This window comes from Beauveria bassiana (genome assembly GCF_000280675.1).
Source record: "Beauveria bassiana ARSEF 2860 unplaced genomic scaffold BBA_S00008, whole genome shotgun sequence".
In the NCBI taxonomy this organism is placed as follows: domain Eukaryota; kingdom Fungi; phylum Ascomycota; class Sordariomycetes; order Hypocreales; family Cordycipitaceae; genus Beauveria; species Beauveria bassiana.
Window position 1 is genome coordinate 476084 of NW_007930843.1, and position 20404 is coordinate 496487.

Consider the following 20404-nt stretch of genomic DNA (forward strand, 5'->3'; position numbering starts at 1 on the left):
TAGCGTAGACCTTGGGCTCAATCCATCGACATTGGACTGCTAGCAGGGTAATCTTCTGGTTCGTTTATTCTCGCGCCTAGAGGCAGCGCCTGTTGCCAGCTTTCCCCGGCAGTGTACATGACTGCCTCTGTTGAAAGGCAATCCCCAAAGTATCTCTCCTTTCTGGTTGTGCGACGCTCGCCTCCTTCCAGGGCCGAGTATGCACTGCGAGTGGTCCGCATGCGCTTGCGTCTGCTACCGTCGTCGAGTAGCTCGTTGAGACGCTGCCTATCCTGCATGAGCTGGTCATCGTAGTGTACTATGCCACGAACCCACGGCGCTACCTCTTCTATGATCATGGTCATTGTGCGATCAAAGACGGAGGGATCGAGGCTCATGCTGGCCATAGCCTTGGGAGACACTGCTATGGGATCAAAAGCAACAGCAACGTCATATCGTGTCAGCGTGCGATTTTCCCTCTCGTGCATGTCTTCCAAGATGTCGATTGTCTTTTTTTCGCCATAGGCTTCGTTTTCGTCAATGGATGTCGACGATACGAGCGTAGTAGCAGCCGTTTTGAGATTGCCGAGTGCAAGAGACGATATGGCTGAAGATATTTCGACGCGTGAACACGAATAAGGCTGAAAGATATTGGCTTCGAGTAATGCTTGAGCAATGGTAAAGTCCTCTCTCATAGCCACAGGCATTTCCGGCAGAGTTGGGTCAAGCATCTCGGTGAGCTCGACACCCAGTGCTCCGGCCGCGCAAAGATCGGCACAGCTCAAAGCATCATAATATTGAGTGTACGCTTCGAGAGTTTTCAACCTTTGCTGTCGGCTGGCAATTTTAGTCGAGGTGGCGGCACCCAAGCGAAGCAAGTCCTTGCTGCAGTGCGAATCACTCAAGTCTCGATGCCAGAATTGCCAAGCCTGCGCAGCTGCCTCCCGCTCCATGGCTTGTGTGGTGGGTGCGCTGACAATGCTGTCACGGCTCAACCAACCCATACCAGTCTGATACGTGTCTTCGCTGATTACACGAACAACATGACCCTGTTTGTCAACATCTATTCCTTTGGGCCAGCGCAGATAGAACCAATCATGGCCACCTCTCCGATCTCCCACGCCAATCTGACACCAGAACTGTAGGTCGGTGATGGTCGCGCGCAGATCATGATCTCGGCATCGATAGAGAGAACGCACCGCGTTACGCTTTAATGCGTGCCCTTCGTTGGCGGCAATCAGAAGGCATGTATCAACTGCCGCAGGCTCCGGGGGTGGCAAGAACCGGAATATTCCATGCAGGTTGAGTATGCTCACAGGCACCGCACTTTCGTCGTTGCAGGTGAGAATAAATGGCCGCTTAGACTGGCTCATCAAAGACTGTAGACTTGCCCAGAACTGCTTATCTTCCTCAAACAATATGTCGACCTCCTCCAAGAGAATAAGCGACTGCTTGTGCGACTTGGACGAAGAGCTCTTACTCGCAGCATCCGCCTTGGCACGAGATCTGTCCAAATGGCTTTTCTTATTTTTCTTCTTTTCCGCAGCAGTCTTTGGCTTGAAGAAGGATGTCATTGTGCCTTGTTTTCCGGAGCTGATATCTGATTCAATTGCCCCTGCAGAGTCCGCGGTTTCTGATCGATGATGCTGAACAAGGTGATTGCGCGTCATGTCACCGACCCGTTCGAGAATATCTTTGCCGCTGCGCCGAGTGCTAGAATTAATCTCAAATACCTCAAATCCCAGCTCTTTCGCCACAGCATATACGGCGGCTGATTTGCCAGATCCGTGTGGACCGCTGATGAGTATAGTATTTGCCAGCTTGGATGGATCTTTGCCTGTTAAATCTAACGATCTCGCAACCGAAGGACGTAATCGTTGTTTCGCTTTGGATGGCTGGTCTTCCAAGTCTGATAGCTCATTCATTTCACCACTTTCGTCCTCACTATCGATAACGAAGCCGTCCAACTTGCTCTTGCGCTTCTTCTTTTTAGCTTCGCTTTTCGTTTTGGCATTATCTCCAGCGGTCTCTACACCCTGGACTCGCAGCATTTCGAGCCATTGTTTCAACAGGGAAACTTCTCTGCCTGATTGCAAGACTTCTGCTGCTGATGTTGGCGCGTACTTGGAAACCCAAGACATGCTTTCACATGTCGATCGATCGAAGGCAGATAGTCCTACAGCTAGCGACTGCCAGTGGCGCTTAATAATTGGGTGTGCCGGCTTTGATGGCACTCGAGCAAGGTCATCTTCGTCGAGATCTCGCTCCGACAAGCTCAATGAAGCAATGCTGGTATGAAGTTCTGAACGAATGCGCTTGGCAAGTTTATAGCCACTCTCAAAGTGCCTTGTCGGGAGTCGAAGCTCGGATGGAGGGGGTGGGAATAAACTGTCGTCTTTAGGCAGGCTGCTTTTCACCTGCTGTATATTCAACAGCCGACTCAGTAGCCAGAGAACAGATTCATGCGAATTTATCGACACAGTCTGCCCTTTGGACTTTTTATTGGGCCGGTTGCTGGGGCCAGTGGTACATGAAAGACCCAGCGGTTCAGTTCCTCGGACATGGCTGAAACCATGCGGTGGCCAAAGAGGGTATTTAGAACCGGGGACTTTTGTACCGATGGGCTTGATACCAAAAGATGGCCCTTTACCAGACGTGAAGCTGTTTCGCGGTTTTCTCGGTGAGACTGGGGTTGACGAGAAGATTGTATTACGCTTCTTCTCGCTGATAGGCTTCGGTTCCACGGGTTTCTCTTTCGTAAAGAAAGGGTGTGTTTTCGACGTTTTTTGATGCGTGTCGTCTGTCGGCATCTTCTCCGGCTTCGGTTGGGAGGATTCTGGGGCGAGTTTCTCAACCATGAGCTGACCAGACAATATTCGGGAAATTCTGTCACCGATCCGTTGACGGGCTTCAGCATCCTGACCATATTTCATCGAAACGAGTCGTGAACTACGCCCTTTGGGTTTTGGCTTGGGGGGTGACCCAAGAGTGCCAGTTCTCGTGTTGAATTTCAGCACCTTCTTCGGCGATGCACGTTTCCGAGGTTCTAGTGTAGGCATTTGGTCGATGGGCGGTCTAGATTCAGAAGCTTGACAGGTCGAAGTCTGAGGCGTGGGAGCATCTCCACCGGCGACTGGTAGGTCTGCTTGTGCATGAGACGCGCAAGACGTCGAGCAGGTAGACGTGGTGTAGGGTTCGCTTTTGATCAAAGAAGCTGGTGTTTCGGATACCGAGTTGATCGACCTTATCGTTGGTTGTGGCTGGCGGAGCATCGACTGCTGCAACGGCTGCTGTAGCTGTTGGGTAGATATATCGGCTTCTTGTAATGGCTGCGTATGGTACACTAGCCCAGAAGCTGTATAGTCTGGGTGTTGAAGTGGCGCATATTCATTCGTCTTTACACGCTTCGACTCGTGTCTATCGTTTATCGTAGGCGTGGAGGGACTCGCTTGTTCTGAGCTTGGAAAAGCTGTACCTTTGGCAAAGAAAGGATGAAGTTTCCTCGAAGAAGTATCACCGGGTTCTTTACCAGCCATCGCCATCGTAACGATAGGTCCCATGGAGAAACGGTCGTATATGGCGAATGCCCTGAAGGGCGGCTCGATAAATCCTCCACCGGTGCGCTTCTATAGCAACAGGGAATCGTCCATGGGGTTAATCGTCGCGAATATATACATGTATATCTTGGCCAGTGAGGAAATACGGGCAGAGAGAAGAGGAATTGACAGATTAGATAGGCGAAAAGTCACTCGAGTGGTTCGTTGAGAGTAGGTGATTGCGCATGGGGAAGCTCGACACTAATTGTAGGCCTCGCATTAAGAGGACGAACGCGTCGAGCCAGTGCACAACGTGGGTGACGCGCTCTTTGGCAAAAAAGGTACGTACCGTTTAAATGGCACCCCACCCGAAGCAGATTTGGCAGACTTGCTCAAGCCGGACTGACCGCCCGGCAGCTGTGCCCCACTATACGGGACTTTTTTTGCCAGGCCTCAGGTTTTTTTTATTTCTGCTGGTTGACGGAGGCACAATCTTGAGGTCCCATTGCGATTGCGGCCACCTCTAGCAGTTTCTCCAGCTTTCACGCTTCTTAAACCTCCCATTCATCGCCATGACTGCCGAGTACAAGATTCACAGGCCATTCGTTTTGGCGACGCTGCCACGGCCTTTAGATCATACCAAAGGCAACATCAATGCTAGGGAAGTCTATGGCCAAAAAGATGGCTTTAAGAAGAGAAAGAGGACCGAGCTAGTCGTCGGTATCGATGGGGAGAATGCAAGCATCTATGATGTATGTATGACGAGAGCGCCAAGTAGATTTTGTACTTACTTTCTCAGGTCCCAACCTCGAGGCAAATCACTTCATACCCGATCCCGCCCCAAGAGTCCTTCACCTGCGCGCCATACTCGGTACGAATCCGCACTTCAGAGACCAGCGATGTCTCAAGATACACATATGCCGTCATGAGCGACAAGGCGACGCAGAAAATTACACTATTCAAGGATGTAGTGAGCCTCGACGGCAAAACCGTCTCTACGACAGCCTCGCAAACTCTCAAAACCTCTCCCGTCAAGCACATTACTTGCACCTCGCTCCCTTCCACAGATTCTAAGATCGGCGATGTGATTCTTGTGTGTGAGGGCGGGGAAGTTCTTTCCGTCTCTGGCGAGACTTTGTCTACAAACTGGATGGCCGCTGCCAAGTCTTCTCTTCAAGACGTTATTGCTACTAAGATAGATGGGCTCGAGATTGAATACGTTGCGTCAGGTTGCATGAGCGAATTCGCAGACAATATGCTCAAGAACAAACCCGAAGTGTTTAGCGCGCTTCCCAAATCAACTGACACTGCGGAGCCGGAGCTTGTTGCGCTTGTCGCGAAGAGCACTACCAAGCAGCAGACCAGTAGACACCTTATCGTGCTGGCAGCTATGGGCAGCTCGACAGTCAATACAGACATGCAGAAACTGGTGCCGCTAGATATTTCGCCCATTCCGTCTGCCATCTCCCAAGGCGATGCGGCCGTGTTTCAGATTGACATTCAGTCCGCTGGTCTATTCCAGCTCCAAAACGGCATTCTCACCATCTTCGATCTTTCGAGTGCGATTCCGAAACTCAAGTCCACCTTTCAGACCGACGGTGCTACAACCTTTACTAAGCTGTCGCGGCCATTTGTTCTCTCATCGTCCTTAAAGACCATCACGCTATTCAACTACCATTACAGGTCAATACACGCCAAGATCGCACTCGATCTTTCCGAACTGCCAGCCGAGAGCCAAAATCCGCGTTCATGTCGATTCCTGAGCTACGTTCGTAGCCAAGATATTGCCGTGGCGCTGATTGACAATGTGCTGGTATCTATCCACGTTGAGCCACCTAGCCGCCACGGCAAGCGACGCAAAGAGGGTCTGCTGATTGACTCCATTGGCCGCGGCACCACCCTCGAGGTTGCACCTAAGCGTGCAAAACATTCCACCCCTGCCGAATTCTCTTGCCAAGTCCCCGGCACCATGACCGAGTCTTATCTAGCTGAATTCGGAGCGGAGGTGCGGGCAGCAGACGAACTGCTAGCGAACAGCGAACTGGACAAGTGGGAAGAGCTCTTGCGCGAGAAATTCCACATGAATTATTCCGATGAGCAGAGCGTGGCTTCAGAAGTAAACGAAGGTGGCGAATGGCGTTGGCATCGCGACGGCAGTAAATATGCCGCTGTTGACAGGCGGTGGGTCATTTATGCTCTCAGCCAAGTCTTTTCAGTCGAGGCAGGCAGCTCAGACGACATTGATATGCACCTCAGACTCGTGCTTCCCGACAGCAATGTCATGACATATCTAGCTGTTGCTGGCCACATGACGATTTCCAACCTGCGATCTGCGTTTGTTGAGGAGCTGAACAGGGTCGACGATAGAAAGATTGCGGCAGATTTGATAAGCTGCTTAACTGACGCAGAGCCGTCCATGTCGCTACTGCTCAACTATCTGCAAGCCACAAAGTTGGGTGAAACTGAGCTTATTCTGGCCATTCGCGCGCTTATGCTCAGTATGGACCTGATACCTGATACGAGCAAGTTGAACAGCACAAAGCTTCTCAAAGAAGAGTCTCACGAATCCAACGAGTACGAGATGGATCTAGACGACCTAGAGCGCGAAATTGCTGTTACGGAACATTACTTGGGCGACGATTCTAGCAGCCGCTCGCGCGGCCTGACTCTTGCTTTCACCAAACTGTGGCGTCAACCTGCGATTGCGACAGTCAAGGCTCTCCGTACTACTGTGCGCACGGAAGAGGTGCTGGCCTTTATCTATCTACTTCGTATGGAGCTTGTCCGAGGAGCCTGGACGTCGCTCTACGTCGACACCACGAGCTTTGAGTCGGAAGGCAACGACCCTCCCCCAGATGGCGTTATTACGCTGATTGCGGATTTGCTCGGCCGTTGCATGGATGCCATTGGCTCTGGGGGCTGGCTGTTCAATGATGCCATGTCGTGGGCGGACAAGGCGGAAACTGGTGACTTTTTGACGGCACTGAGACTAGAGGTGACGGCGGCTCTCGAGGGCATTGAGGAGGCTGTTCACTTGAACGGAGTGGTGAGCGAGGCTGTGCGGTATGGGCAAGCGATGCAGAAGAACGGCGCCGGGCGGCAGGTGGTTCGGAACGGCAACAGCAAGCCGATGACGATGCAGCTGGAGAGCCAGGAGTCGCAGGTCCTGCCGTTGGGACTCAAGGTGAAGCAGATGCCGACCAAGGAAAAAATTGTGTCGGGTGGTGAGGTGGTGCAACGCAGCGGGCGAGAGACGGGCCACCTGATCAGTCAAAAAGTAGACGCGTATTCGCTGGAGAAACTTGTGATGTAACCAGCGAGGCTCAGGGAAAGGCGTTTACATGCATGCGCATCTGGCAACATTTTGTGTATTTACTTTCAAGCATGAATCAATACTTGTATATTGCGCGAGGAGCGCGACATTTGTCTATGAGGATTGGTCCAAGCACCAGTGATTACAATACTGAAATACAGTACATTATGAGGATGCGGGAACGACTGTCTGAGTACCGTATTCCTCCAGCCTCTCTTCTTTCGAGTGTGAAGACGGACGCCTAACTATACCTGCGACCGTAGCCCGAGCTCGATTGCATTTGACTCTGAGCATCTTGGCTACCCCGACTGCGACGATCCATGCTTCTCCGTCGGGGCTCTCGCAGATGGTAGTCTGGAGGATACTCGGCCCTCATCGCAAGCCTCCTCCCCTGGCCATGCTCCCGGCTGGGCACGTTGCCCCCCGGGCGATGGGCGCGGCGCTCGACGTCACGGCCCCGCGGCGCCGCCGCCTGGTCCTTTGCCCCGCGGCCGCCGTCACTGCTCCGATCCTTCTTCTCATCCGCGCCGTTGTTCTTGGGCCAGAGCCTGCGGGCGACCAGCGCAGCAATGCCAATACCAGCCAACACGCCGGCGGACCTGGAGAGACCGCTGCTGCTGCTGCTGCTGCCGCCGCCGCTGGTGACTTGCTCCCGATTTCGGTGAGCGTGCGGCGCACGAGGCCGCGATCGGGGGCGGTCAGAGTCTCTGTAAGAGGAGGCAGCAGACGGGGGGCGGGATCTGGAGCGTGTGGGCGAGACGCTTTCGTCTTTGGGCCTGAGTGAGGGGTGGCGGGACACGGAACGCGGTCGATTCATGGCCAGCGATTTCGATTGTCTTGTTATGGTATCTTTCTGTTATCTGGTCCTAGATGCTTAGCTACCAGAGCTCGGGCATTAGAACACCAGAGAGTCCTTCCCTTTTCAATCTTTTCGAATAGTTGCAGTTGCAATCGCATCATCGAGGGTGCCTTGAGGGGGGCAAAGGCAAATGAGGCGTACCGCGTGGCGTTTTCGCATGGGCGGCGGTGTTTTTTTCTTTCAGCTTCCACTTCTGCGTGCGCTGGCAAACCTGCCGTTTTGCATAAACATGGCCTACATGGCTAGGCGCTTCAGAGAATAAGATGTGGCTGCTAAAAGGTGTTTTATTGGTTCTTTGGTCTAGGTTGCAATGCCGCTCTGTCAATGGTGATCCGCCTTGTTTACAAAGAGATGGTGTATAAGATGCCTTTCTCCTCTGACGCATTTGTGTGCCTTTTTCTATCCTTTGGATCATCACATGCACTCTCCATCAAGTGGTCCACTGAAAAGATGCCTTTTGGTAAAATGTGTGCCGGAATGTGTAGTGGTGACGCGGGTGCGCTGCTTCGTAATACTCTTCAGCCATCATCCGCAGCGGGTCTTTGTTGTGCCAGCCCAGGTAGGAAGAAAGTCTTTGATTTGAGGCCAGCGTCCGTTCTGTTCTGTATTCATCCACAACAGAAAAAACGCAAGTCGTCTCGCTCAAGTCAGCAATGCGCTGGGCGCCGTGGTAGATTGGTTGTGCGATTCTGCCTGGCGCGTCTTGTGCTGTCAGCTCAAGCGCATTTCAGCTCGCACCAGAAGGCACTGATAGCCGATGCCGAGAGGTTTTGCAAGTTTTCCATTGCTCTTCTAGCCTCTTGTTGTCAATTTTTCTTTGTGTGTTTCTTTCTCCTCACACGATAATAAAGGCCGATTCTTCCATGTGCGCTGCCAGAGCATCATCATCGTCGAGCTTTACGCCGCCGCCGCCGTTCTCATAGTAGGGCATCACCTCTGGGCTGCTCGCGCTACTGCTCGGTGTGGTCCACGTCTCTTCCGGGCGGCGAGGGGCAAGGTGATAGCCATTGCTCCGTTTCGGCCGACGAGGGGCAGGCGGCGTGGCCCCCGGCGGCGGCGGCGGCGGCGGCGGCGGAGAGAGCTGCGCCGATACGGGCGACGACATGGGCGACGACAGGGCCTGCTGGGAAAGCTTGGCGACTTTGTAGGACGCGGCGAATATCTGCTCGTTGGCAAAGCTCGGCGGCTGCTCGCAGGGCTGGGAAAAGAGGGCCAGCTCCGGGCCGAGGAAGTCGTGGTAGAGAAAGGGGACGGGCATGTTGGACGAGTCCGAGTAGGGCAGGCTAATGTTGAAATGCTGCAGCTCGCGCTGGCTGGCCTCGATCAGCCACGAGTCGTCTGTTGCGGTGAGGAAGCCCGTGACAAAGTAACCCTGGCGAGCCATGCATTGCTCTAGTAGGGTTCTTACGTCTCGAGAGTAGTCGTCGCATTTCATCAGCGTATGAAACGTGGTGTCAGGATCGGGTAGGATATAGCGTTTTACCAAGCGACACTCCAAAAGGATGGCTTGCTCTTCCATGTGCATTCCTTGATAGTCCAAGAGGCGAGATACGTGGGATGCCACGCCTTGGTTTCTGGCTATTGACATGAAATCCGTAAGCTTGATTGGCGCTGAGCATTTGGGTATCGCCATGGCAATTGTGCTATTCGCGTCTTTATTGTTGTGAAATGGAGCGGCAGCCATCAGGGGAGCCGTCTTGGAAGCCACAACTCGACATATCAAGTTTGAAGCCTCTGTCGCCGGAATGGGCTCGTGTAGAAGAACAAACTTGGCATGACTCATGGCGATGTCCTAGGACTGGCATAGACCGTAGAAAACCAATTCATCTGCCCGTCTGTCGAGCAGCAGCTGTGAGTATATTGTACTCGATGCGGATTGTCGGAGGGCGGGAACATGAGTGTGTTAAAAGAGGAGACGAAGCAAGGAAATCTGTCGTCTAAGTGAGCACAGGTCGCTTCTGTAACGCGCAAAACCAATGTTTCTCCATGTCAAGCCCAGAGCCACGAACCAGCGCACCCACTCCTATTAATATGAATTTTAGAAAAACTAAGAGAAACGCGCACAAGCACGCCACGGAGTCAACCGAGATCACAGAAACGGGGTTTGATGACGACTAAGTTACGAGCGGGAGGCCAGCCTCAGTGGAGCGGGAGTGCGTGTAAGAGCCCTTCACCCCCTCCCCATTTGCTGCCATGCCATTATCTAAAGCACTATCCGTATGCTTATTAGTGTACCCATGTCACAAGCAGAGAGAATCAGACCTTGCCCGATCTATTGCATGTAAAAAGAGCCGGCGTCGGTGGCGGCGGACCGCGTTGGCGTGAGGCAGCACCTTCGATGACCGAAAGTGGGAGCAACATGGCTTTTTACACGAGCTTCCGACCTTGCGCGGTGAGGATCCCCAACGCCGCAACGTGGTTGGCTGGGGTCTCGGGGGTATCTTGGCTCGAGTGGATGGAGGCATTGGAGAGGATCAAGTCTGCGTCAAGCGACCCTGAATTTTTTTTGGGGTTACTCGTGAGGGCGGCTGGATTCCGCACCACACCTGGGGCAACCAGGGGTGAGGATGCTCTTATTATTCCTCACAGGTAGGTTTGAGTCGTTGACGACAAGAGACTAAACAGAGAGAGGATTGTGGGAACCACCATCGCCCTATGTATGTGTTAACCTGCTGGGTGGCATGTCACGGGCTTCAGGGTGGCGGGCTGAACGATTTCAACTTTCTGGTTTGGGGAGGAATTATGAAATGTGCAATAATATCCAGCACGATAATTTGCTACGGAGCCCTAATTACGCTTTGTTAATGGCTGCTGTATACACACAAGAGGACAAAAGAGAGGGCATTTGGCTCCTCGCTTGATCCCATTAATTGGCTCCTACAGAGACTTTTTCATGAGTTATTAGCAGCAGCATCTGCAAGGAGAAGCTCTGCAAAGAGAAGCTTCCATTATGGTTTTGCAGCTTGTGGTGGGCGTAACAAAAAAAAAGCCGTTACCAGTTTCCCCCACAATCGGCCATGGCTGTAGGAGTTTAGGAGTTATGCAGCTGCCAAAAAAAAAAAAAAAAAAAAAAAAGGAACTCACCTCACATAAGCCTCTATCGTGAATCATGGAGGAAAATCACACTTAACTCGGGCGAGAATTGAGGAACACCCTATATTAGCTGGGTTGCATTCGACAAGCATGCAAGGCCCGGGTCGCTGCCCCCCGGGGTTCCATCCAGAGTCCATATTAGTTTATTATTAGGGACACAAATATCCGTTATTGGCTCAAGATTACAGCGCTATGCTTAGCGACTAAGCTTGTCAGCCTCAGTTGGCTCACCCACTGGAAACTTGCTTTCTTTTTATTACAATATTACCCGGGGGCATGCACACTGGTGATGAGGTCGCATTTGGCGTTCGCAGCCACTAAATAGCCTCGTCGGTTGTAGCCAGCTGAGAAGCGCCACCGAGGGCCGTTGGGCATTTAGTACGGCCAAGGAAGCATAAATTTAAGCGGAGAGCCCCCGCGGAGGGCGCGCAATGTACAGAGTTATGTCTGCTCTGGTGAGCCAAAGCCAATCCCGGTATCGCTTGCGTGCGGGCTTATTGATTGACTCAAGTCCGCTTCGCAGGACAGCGCGGGGCATCATCACCAGACAAGAAAGAGGTGCAGGACAAATGTAACACAACATATGTATCTGTCTCAATGTTTCCAGCAACAAACTAGTTCTTTTTTCCAGGCACACAACTTTCTCTGCAGAACGCACACCAGAATGCATCCCCCCTGGCTTGCGAATCCCGCAGCCTAAAGTTTTTGTTCGATTCGTGTGAGTTGCCTGGGTTCGTTCGCTCGTTCGCTTCTTCTGCCATGGCCCATGGACTCTTCAGCCCTTGTTGTTGTGTACACTGCCGGCCGCGCGAGTTCCATCATCCCCTGCCTGGTTCGTTCTAGGCTTCTAGCCCACGCGGAATCCCTGAGCCAGCCCGCAGTGCTCGATTCGGTAATTTTTGGCGGATTTTCCAAATTCAACAAGCTCTGGGGCCCACGCCACGCCAACAGGGGGGACAAAAAACGCTCCAGTCAAGGATCGGAAGCAAATTGAAATCTGTCCCGGTTAAAAAGCGTTGTGTAAATTTCCGATTCTCCGGTCATGCAGCCTAAAAGATTCGTCCAGGATATATCACACAACACCAAAAGCTGTGCACTCGTCGGTACGACTGAGCCAGGACCAAAAAAACATCTGAGAACCGTTATATAAATAGACTTGTCTCCCCTATAATAAACAGCGGTTTATATTAAAGTCTAATTCCGCACCTGCACCGTGACTGGGCTTGTTGACCTGCTTATTGCCATGTGTCATTGAACGCCCACCTAGAACCTTTTCAGCCGCAAACATCTGGTCATTCACGATTCGCAGTTCCCAAGCAGCAAGCCACATTGTCTCAAATTCCTTGAGGAGAAGGCTGCATTGAATACCGTCGGAGACACCAAGTGACTCCGCTAGTTATATTCGTACAAGCTCATCTCAGCCTGGTTGACACGATTTCCCGTTCCATCTCACGGGGTGATGCGGAAAACCACATGGGTTTGATGGGCAACAGTGGAGGGGGAGGGAGGGGAGGGGAGGGCCATGATCGGGACCGTTCGTTCCGAACCCCAGCGAAAGCCCGACCGAGAAAGGCCATCATAAACTGATCAATTTGCTTATAAGCCACGCCGGCATGTGAGATGTAAAAAAGCCGCTCAGCTGAGGCCCTCGCCACCCCTACGAGGCGGAATTTCTTGGCGACACTCAAAAGCATGCCCCCTTTTTTTAGTTTTCTCGTCTCCTTGGACAGCTGGCGGACAATTTCTTCTTCTTCTTTTCCCCCCGGGCCTTGCCTGCATGATGCGCCGGCGGCGTATGCACCTTACCGGGGTGACAGGCCGCGCCATGTGCCCATCCACCACCCCATCCATCAATCCCCATGCTTGCTTGAAGGCGGAAAAAAAGAACAAGTCTAGAAAAGAAAAGGTTGCCCAATGCTTCCAACTCCATTACGCCCTACGGCGGACTCGTTAACCGTTCATGGCCAAGTCCAGTTGTGGCTTACTTCTGGCTGATTAGGCCCTACCTACGGAGAACTATGGCGAGCATTACTAACCAGTTCAGCATGTTTCCTCTGTAGATAGATAGATATAGCTAAACGACTTTTTGGCAAGTGAGGTCGCCTCTGGTCAGATGCCTCACCCTACCTAGCTTCTGCTTTGAAGAAACTGGTCGTATATGCTCTCACCGCAAGCCTGCTCCCTGCTGCCATCCATGAGCCCATGGTCGGCTAGTTTTTTTTTTTTTTTTTTTTTTTTGGTTCTTTTTCAGGTCTAGGCTTGTGTCATACGGCGATCTCGAATCACGATTTCACCACGGCGCTTGATGTAGCGTGCCGTTTATAAGCAGCCACATCACGCAACAGGGACAGAACATCCCAAGTGTGTACTCCAGGAGAACTGTATTGATCCCAACTAGCACCTATTCTTCGAAACCTTTGCGACGAGCCGCCCTGATCACTGTAATCCCACACCCACCGACTTTACCTGAATATTTCAACAAGGCGCCACCTTGCACTGGTGTGGCAGATTTGCTCACGCACGTACGTACCCATTCTTCATCTGTCCTAGGCGTCGGCACAGTTTACAGAAGCTGTGCGGTTTTGCTCCCATGACTGGCTTAACTTTGTATCCTGCTTTCAAAAAAAGAAAAAAAAAAGGCCTGGCCATTTTGCAGCATGAAGATCAAGGTTAGGAGTGCTCCTCTCAATCACGGAGCGTCGACATGCCAACTCCGTCAAACAGGGGCATCAAAAAGGTGTCTAGCCTCTCGCTTTTGATCGCCATGTCGTTGAATTCCCGGAGCGCTTCAAGCGACTGGCGATCACGAGAGTCGGCCCAAGGATTCTCATTGCTGTCGTTGGCTACAAGGCCGCGCCGCAGGACATTGTCCGCAAGTATGACACCGCCCTTGCGCAAGAGCCGCGAGGGCGCCCCGGGCTGCGACTTTTCGAGAATCGTGCGCAGATAAGATGGGTAGCCCGTCTTTTGGGCGTCAATGAAGACGAGGTCATAGGGCTCGTCGGGACTGAGCTTGGCCAAGCTAGCGAGAAGAAGCGTCAGTAAATGTCGGTTTTCGTTGGTCACTCACTCTTTGCACACCCAACGTCTGTAATCTCTATTGCTCTGCTTTCCATGGCACAAAACTTACGTCTCGAGGGCATCGCCTTGAACCACCTCTACATTTGCGATGCCGTGCTCTTTGAAGGCATCTCTGGCCGCGTCGGCGTACTCGGCCACGAACTCGAGCGTTGTGACCTTGCCGTCTTTGCCCACGGCGTTTGCCCACACCATGGCAGAGTACCCAACAAAGGCACCAATCTCGAGCACGCGCTTAGACCCGATGGTGCGCGTGAAGAATGTCTGAAACTGTGCTTGGAGGTTGGATATCATGTACTCCATGTCCGGATGGTTCGCGACAATGTTGGCATGGTAGTCGGTGATGTGCTTTGGCAACGCCTCTGAGTGGGCGGCCGCGTATTCTATGACACTATTGGTGACATTTTCATTTGGGTACAGTGCATTGGTGTTGGCGGATTTCATGATTTTGATGTTTGCCTATTATGTTGATGATTGTTGAACATTCAAGGCCAACTGGTAAAGGTGAGGAGCTTGTTTTTATGTACAAGCTTGTCGGCGCTAAAGCACATCGCCGAGCCGGCCCGTATTGTCATGTTTCGCAGTGACGCGTCCAACCGCTGATGAGGCAATGCACAAAACGACTAAACAAATGGGCAATAAAGTCGCAGATGGATCATTGGACTCACTACTATCATTACATCCTGAGTTAATCAATTTATCCTTTTCCCTTAGGTTGCCTTCTTTCTTCTACGCTGGAGGGCTAATCCGTTACCTGAATAGACGCGGGGTATCTACTACATAAAGTAGAGACATGGCCAAAGGCCTACTGGCTGACCGACCTTGTAGTATCAAATTCCCTTTGCTAGTTGGCCTTGGTGTACGGCCTTATGCCCAAAGTGATTATCGCCGGCGTGATCCAACCAGACACGCCGCATATCAACAGATTACTCCAGCCGCACCCGGATGTCTGCGGGGTACTCTTGCTCGTTGGCGTGGGATGCAAACTCCGCCAAACACTGGGAGATGTGCTCATTGTGTTTACCAGTAGAATGCTTCACCGACTTTACATTTCCGTGGAAATAATAGACTAACAGATGATGCAACCACTCATTGCTCCCTTTGCCTCCGTGCCACGTAACATGCTGCACCTGTGGCGTCTCGTTCTCCGTAGCTAAGCGCCGAGATGCTCTTACGTATTGCGAAGCTCAACGGCAGGCATACTTTCACATCACCTCACGCTACTTTTGCACGCAAGTCTCTGCAGTCTACACTACTGAGGGAGAGTGACATTGGCCCTGCTGTTCTGTACCGGGAGGGGGTGAATTCGGTGTTGCTGCCGGCTGAGCAGTCAGGCACAGACAAGCTCAACCTTGACCGCGGAACATGGCCTCGAATAAAAAGGCGGAAATCCTCAAAAAACCCTGCATATACACTGCTTGCGCGGGCGCGATTCGCGGCCCGTGAAGATTGCAATCTGTTGGTACGGCCGGACCAAGCTCATAGGTCGTGGCGCAAACTGTTGTTTGTTCGCGACAAACTTGTCATTTGTACTGAGGTCTCGCCGAGATCTAAATATACCTATACCATACAATGGCAAGTCAAAGCATACTATTCAGGATTGCTACTCTAGCTACTTGCATGACGCTCTAAAATGGACATCAATGCACTCAAGCGAATGTCTGTTTTACAGACAGGTAATTCTCAAATCAAGCTAAATCCCACCACATGTGTTCACAACGTTGACTCTTATAAAATTTGGTCACTCATTCTCTTGCATTAATTACGTGGACCAGAATAGGGCAGCATTGCGATTCATTGAAGTAGAGTGTCAGGCGCTGCCCCTTGGCTTGCTCTGAGAAGGTCAATCAAGCAAAGCTATACAATAAGCCATCTACCTCGTCTTGCCTTCACCCATCTATTCTACCTCACTCTACTAGAGGTATTTCAAGGTGAAAGCTCCCACGCGAAAGCTACTGATGGCGTCAGAGTTTGGCGGTTTGGACCAAGTTGCCCAAAACACCGGCGAATAAAGCGGGATCCAGAACTTAATATGCTTCAATGTCAGAGACTACGTCAGTCTCATCGTTAAGGAGTCGAACAAGTAGCCAAGTCCAGCCCAGTCCTGTGGGGTCATAGATCGATCAATATATCTCGAGCTCGTACATTGGTATCGCATAGCTATGCCCAGTAGCGGGATGGACGTTCGGGACTGGGTTGCCCACGGGCCGATCCTAACATTGCTAAAGTTGGCCAGATGCCAGAGACTCCGCTGTATCTCTTTTACACGTTGCATGACTCATGATACGCAATGCCTACATGTGCCACGCTCGAAAGTTCCTTCAGCTCAAGCAAGGTCGTTGAAGCGCTTATCAGCGGCCAATAGCCGCGCCTTGATCCCGTTTACTAGAAGCTGTAATTTGCCGAGCTAGTTACAGCCAAAGTCTCCAAATGCTCTTACTTTGTCCTGCACTTGCAAGTATATACGTCAACTCCGTCTTATCTTCTTGCCACCACCGAGCCTTGCCTTGGTTGTATATCCCGAGCAGCGAGACAGCTGCCCTGGCCGCGCCTGAAGCAGTCCCATTTGAACTTGTCGCGACGGCACGTGCTCTATCAATGGCTGGCGGCGCGCTCGCGCTGTCGATTCCACAATGTGTCTCCAAGTGGGAAACTAGGCTGGCCGCCCTTGATTCTCTAGCCTCTTCATCTCCACGACAAACGTGCGGAGCCTTCGAGACTGCTGAGCAGCAGAAGATGACCAAGGGGACTTGTCCATGAAGCTGCCAGTGACCATGACACTTTATGGTGGCAAGGTCCCCCTCCGCGGTCTTGCCCAGGGCGAAATGTACGACATTGAGGTCATGTTGTTGCATGTACAGGAGCTGGCGTGATCACTCCCTCTTCGTAGCCGCGAAATGGTTTAGAGACCTCATTGCCGTCGAGGGTTGCATTCAAGTGCCTTCGGAGGGAACACCCCTTCCCTTATATATTTGTTCAAATTACACAGATGAATCGGTTTTAGCACATGTCTCTAGTAGTGACGGTCAGTATTGACTACAAAAGGATCACTATTCGGTGCTGCGCGGTATGATACAAGGTGCGATTGGTCTCAGTCTGTCATTTAGACCAATGTTAGGAATAGTCACCAGACTGTGTACGTTGGCATATTGCTGTAGCATTCTGCAGCCCGTATGTCGTATTTCTGGCCTTGGCTTAATATTTTCCCTATTGCATTGACTCGTTATAACTAGGTGAAAAATCATCAAGGGAGCTTTGAGCATGATGACTCGCGTGTCACGCTCGAATTCGCCTTGAAAGAACCCTGTCCGATGCCCACGTTTATCAGGGAACAGGCTACAGTAACAATAGCGGTAAGCCGTTATCGATCATGGGTAGTGGCCAGAGGCTGGGCACACAGTTGGCTGCAAGATTGCTGATGGCCATCACATTCGACAGGGGGTAAGGGGCGCGGCCAGCCTACGAATCATGATATTTGCGAAGTGTACGTTGCCTGGATGGAAGAAATGAGCAGCTGATGAGGGTGGCAAGTTGACAGACCACGGTGAGGGAGGAAGGGGTTTCGTATTATTATTAGCGGCGTGGGTGCAGCTGGGGCGGATCCGTGCTCGTTCTCACTGGTCAACTGGGTGACGAAACAGACGCCTCCGCTCTCTCTCATTTTTATACTTGTTAGCTATACATTGAACTTGAAACTCATAAGTATTTCCCCCAACTATAGTATATCTGCTCTCTCGTATCTTAGTCGCTTTTCTTATGGGCTTTTATTTGTCTTTTTCTCTCTACTGCAGTATTCACAAGCCTATCATCCCCCCTTGTCAGTATCGTTATTAGCCTTGTTCAAGAGGGGCGGCGGTACCTCAGATTGCAGGATTCGGGGCAGGGGCCTGGTGATGAGGGTGTGGAGGTGTATCAAAGGTGTAGAGTTGCGTGTGCACACAATCTTTTTTTATTTTTTATTTTTTTTTTGGCATCAACTTGTATCATCATCCGGTTGTAGGAAACCCCTGAACTAGCTGCACTGGAATTGCCCAGCGATAAGTTGGCACAGGAAAATCAAGGACTCCTCTTCGGAAACACAGCAAGTGACTGCTAAAGCTCTGTGCTGAAGCACGGAGTACAAGGCTGAGCTTCCTCGTAGTGGTACAGACAGACCTTGTGTCGTCGGACCCATATTCCACACAGGCGCACACACGACACGGGCTGGAGGCTTTCGAGGCAGAAGCTACTCCGTATCAGTAGTTAATACTGGGTATAATTACCTGTCCATTCTGGGCACCAACAGCGCCGGGGGTGCAAGTTGTGGTGTCCAACAGGCTGCATCATGGTGCATTCCAGGCGCTGACGATCAGCGAGCATGGGGGGGGGACATCGCGACACACATAGGGAGTTGTGGCTGGCACGCACTCTGTCGCTGCTGACCGCAAAACGCATGCTGGGTTTGTTTTGAGCAGCCTTTTCATTCTTTCCAAGTCGAAATATCGGGAAGCACCCCCCTTCCTCCCCGGGCTGTGCAAATGAACAAAAAAAAAGGGCACCAGTACTTGAAACAGGAACAGGAGGGCGCACGACACACGACGCCTAGTATTTAAGGAGTTTTGGCAGTTCAAGCAGTATCCGTACGGCAGCAAGACAACCGTGCCCAAGTTCGTGTAAAGTGGTTTTGAGCGGCAAGACTTGTTGGTGGTGAATCTAGTGGTGACACGCCCTTTTCATTTTCCATTTTCCATCTTCCATTTTCTTTTCTCCTCCGGCCAGTAAGCGTCAGGCGAATGAATACAAGAATTGGCAGGTGGCAAGGCAAGGCAGATGGCCAGAAAACCAAAGTAATAGCGAAATTAGAGTTGAGGCGGCGTAAATCAAAAGGCAAACGCATCACCTAAACCCGGTCGTTCAAGGCAAAGAGAAGGTTAATAAGAAAAGCAAAAAAAGAAAAAAAAACAAACAACAAAAAAAAAGAAAATAATAATAGCCAGGAAGTCCAATCAATCAACATGCAGGGTGGACTTTCTTTCTGCATCCCTTTTGCCGTAGCCGTCTTGGCCAGCCCACAGCAAACTTTGGCGCTACTTCAAGTTTTGAAGTCTAACAAATTTGCAGCAATACTGGATGCTTTTGGATCGAATGCACATGATGCTTGGAGTTTATGGTGTTTTTTTCGCAACCCCCCCCCCCCCCTTCCTCCCCCACCCACTGGAAGGCCCTGACTCGGGTAGTTGAATGGTGGCATTTTCCCTTTTTTTGCTTTTTCTTTATTAAACTAGTTATCACAACAACAGCATACATAGGTATTTACCTCTTTGCTCTTGTCCCTACCTGCGCCTGCAAACTTCCACCTCCAGTGTGTCACTCTGGGGCTTGCTCCAACGAATGGCCGATCCTGTGGATGCTGGTTGCTGACGCCTCTTTTTTTACTAGCGCCCCTCTTCTCTCTCTCTCTTTTTTTTTTTTTTAAAGAAAAAAACATCCCCCTCCCAGCCTGGCTCATTATCCGCCGTCAGCCCCCCCGGCTCCAGCGGTGTCTCCGTATATATGTACTTTGTTGTTTCTGTACATGCACATTTGTTGAATAATAAAGAGAGCAAGAAAGCAGCTTCTGCGTTGGCAACTACACTGTTTAGCTAGCCCAACAACTTCCATATCCTTGCCAAAGCGAACCAAAAATGTACATTCATTAGCTGACGTTAGGCTCTTGGCTCGTTCCAGGCCTATTTCCAGTTTGTGCAGGTGGTGAGCTCTGGGCAAGGCAACAGGATGGACCGCATTGATAAGCCAGGCCCATGTGCACAAGAACGGCTGCGACAACCGCGGCCCTCTTCGACCCCCCCCCCCCCTCCTCTCCCCGGTTCCCATGGCCATACCAACTCACAGTGCAACTCACCCGTAGCCTCGAAAATGTTGCGGCGTCTCGCATGCTGCAAGCGAGCAGCCTTGCTCATTTCTTTCAGAGAAGATCCCTTTCTTTTTTTCTTTTTTCTTTTGATGATTGAGAAAGGGCAGGGAATTCTTCTTCCCTGAATAAAGGAACTGCTCAAGATCAGGGCAAGGCCGCAATCTCGCGTCCCGGGTGGCAAAGAAAAAGGACGGAACTATCCATTGCCCTGGGCTGAGTAACACGGCAATATGAGACCTTTCTCTCTCCGCCATCCCGAGTTCCTCATCTCGAGTTCATGGAGGGGAAAAGCCGTCGTGCCAGCCTGCCAGGCCACCCGCGGTGGGGACCGTCATCCTCATGCTCACTCATTTGTTGCACTGGTCACTGGTGTCCCCCTTTTTTTTTTTTCTCTTCCCAGCCGTGCAATTTTTCCCCAGTTCTTTTTGCTAGCGTTGGTGAGAGTCTCTCATGCCATTTCGTGCTTGTAACCTGAGCGAGCTATAAGTATTGATCCACTACAAACGGATAAGCAGTGATGAGTTATCGTGCAACACTGCTAGTTATTACTTATTTACGCCAAAAACAGCCACCAAAGAAAGGCCAACAGGGGGGAAAGAAGATACGGATACGTAGTCACGGGAGAGACGTGAATAAAAACTGGGTTCAAATAC

General features: G+C 51.4%; 5 protein-coding genes across 5 annotated transcripts; 1 reads left to right on the top strand and 4 right to left on the bottom strand.

Moving 5' to 3' along the window:
* Positions 1-17: 17 nt before the first annotated feature.
* Positions 18-3521, bottom strand: BBA_03787 (ATPase protein; the record flags this gene model as incomplete). Its single annotated transcript, XM_008598884.1, has 1 exon — positions 18-3521. The coding sequence occupies one exon, from the start codon at positions 3519-3521 to the stop codon at positions 18-20; it is 3504 nt and encodes a 1167-aa protein (XP_008597106.1).
* A 566-nt stretch (positions 3522-4087) lies between these two features.
* BBA_03788 (uncharacterized protein) lies at positions 4088-6828 on the top strand (the record flags this gene model as incomplete). Its single annotated transcript, XM_008598885.1, has 2 exons — positions 4088-4267; positions 4315-6828. The coding sequence occupies 2 exons, from the start codon at positions 4088-4090 to the stop codon at positions 6826-6828; spliced, it is 2694 nt and encodes an 897-aa protein (XP_008597107.1).
* Positions 6829-7069: 241 nt separating this feature from the next.
* Positions 7070-7645, bottom strand: BBA_03789 (uncharacterized protein; the record flags this gene model as incomplete). The annotated part of the gene is made up of 1 exon (XM_008598886.1): positions 7070-7645. The coding sequence occupies one exon, from the start codon at positions 7643-7645 to the stop codon at positions 7070-7072; it is 576 nt and encodes a 191-aa protein (XP_008597108.1).
* Positions 7646-8522: 877 nt separating this feature from the next.
* BBA_03790 (uncharacterized protein) lies at positions 8523-9470 on the bottom strand (the record flags this gene model as incomplete). The annotated part of the gene is made up of 1 exon (XM_008598887.1): positions 8523-9470. One exon carries the CDS (start codon positions 9468-9470, stop codon positions 8523-8525), a length of 948 nt encoding a protein of 315 aa, XP_008597109.1.
* Positions 9471-13465: 3995 nt separating this feature from the next.
* BBA_03791 (O-methyltransferase family protein) lies at positions 13466-14302 on the bottom strand (the record flags this gene model as incomplete). Its single annotated transcript, XM_008598888.1, has 2 exons — positions 13466-13802; positions 13911-14302. The coding sequence occupies 2 exons, from the start codon at positions 14300-14302 to the stop codon at positions 13466-13468; spliced, it is 729 nt and encodes a 242-aa protein (XP_008597110.1).
* Between the last annotated feature and the right edge of the window lie 6102 nt (positions 14303-20404).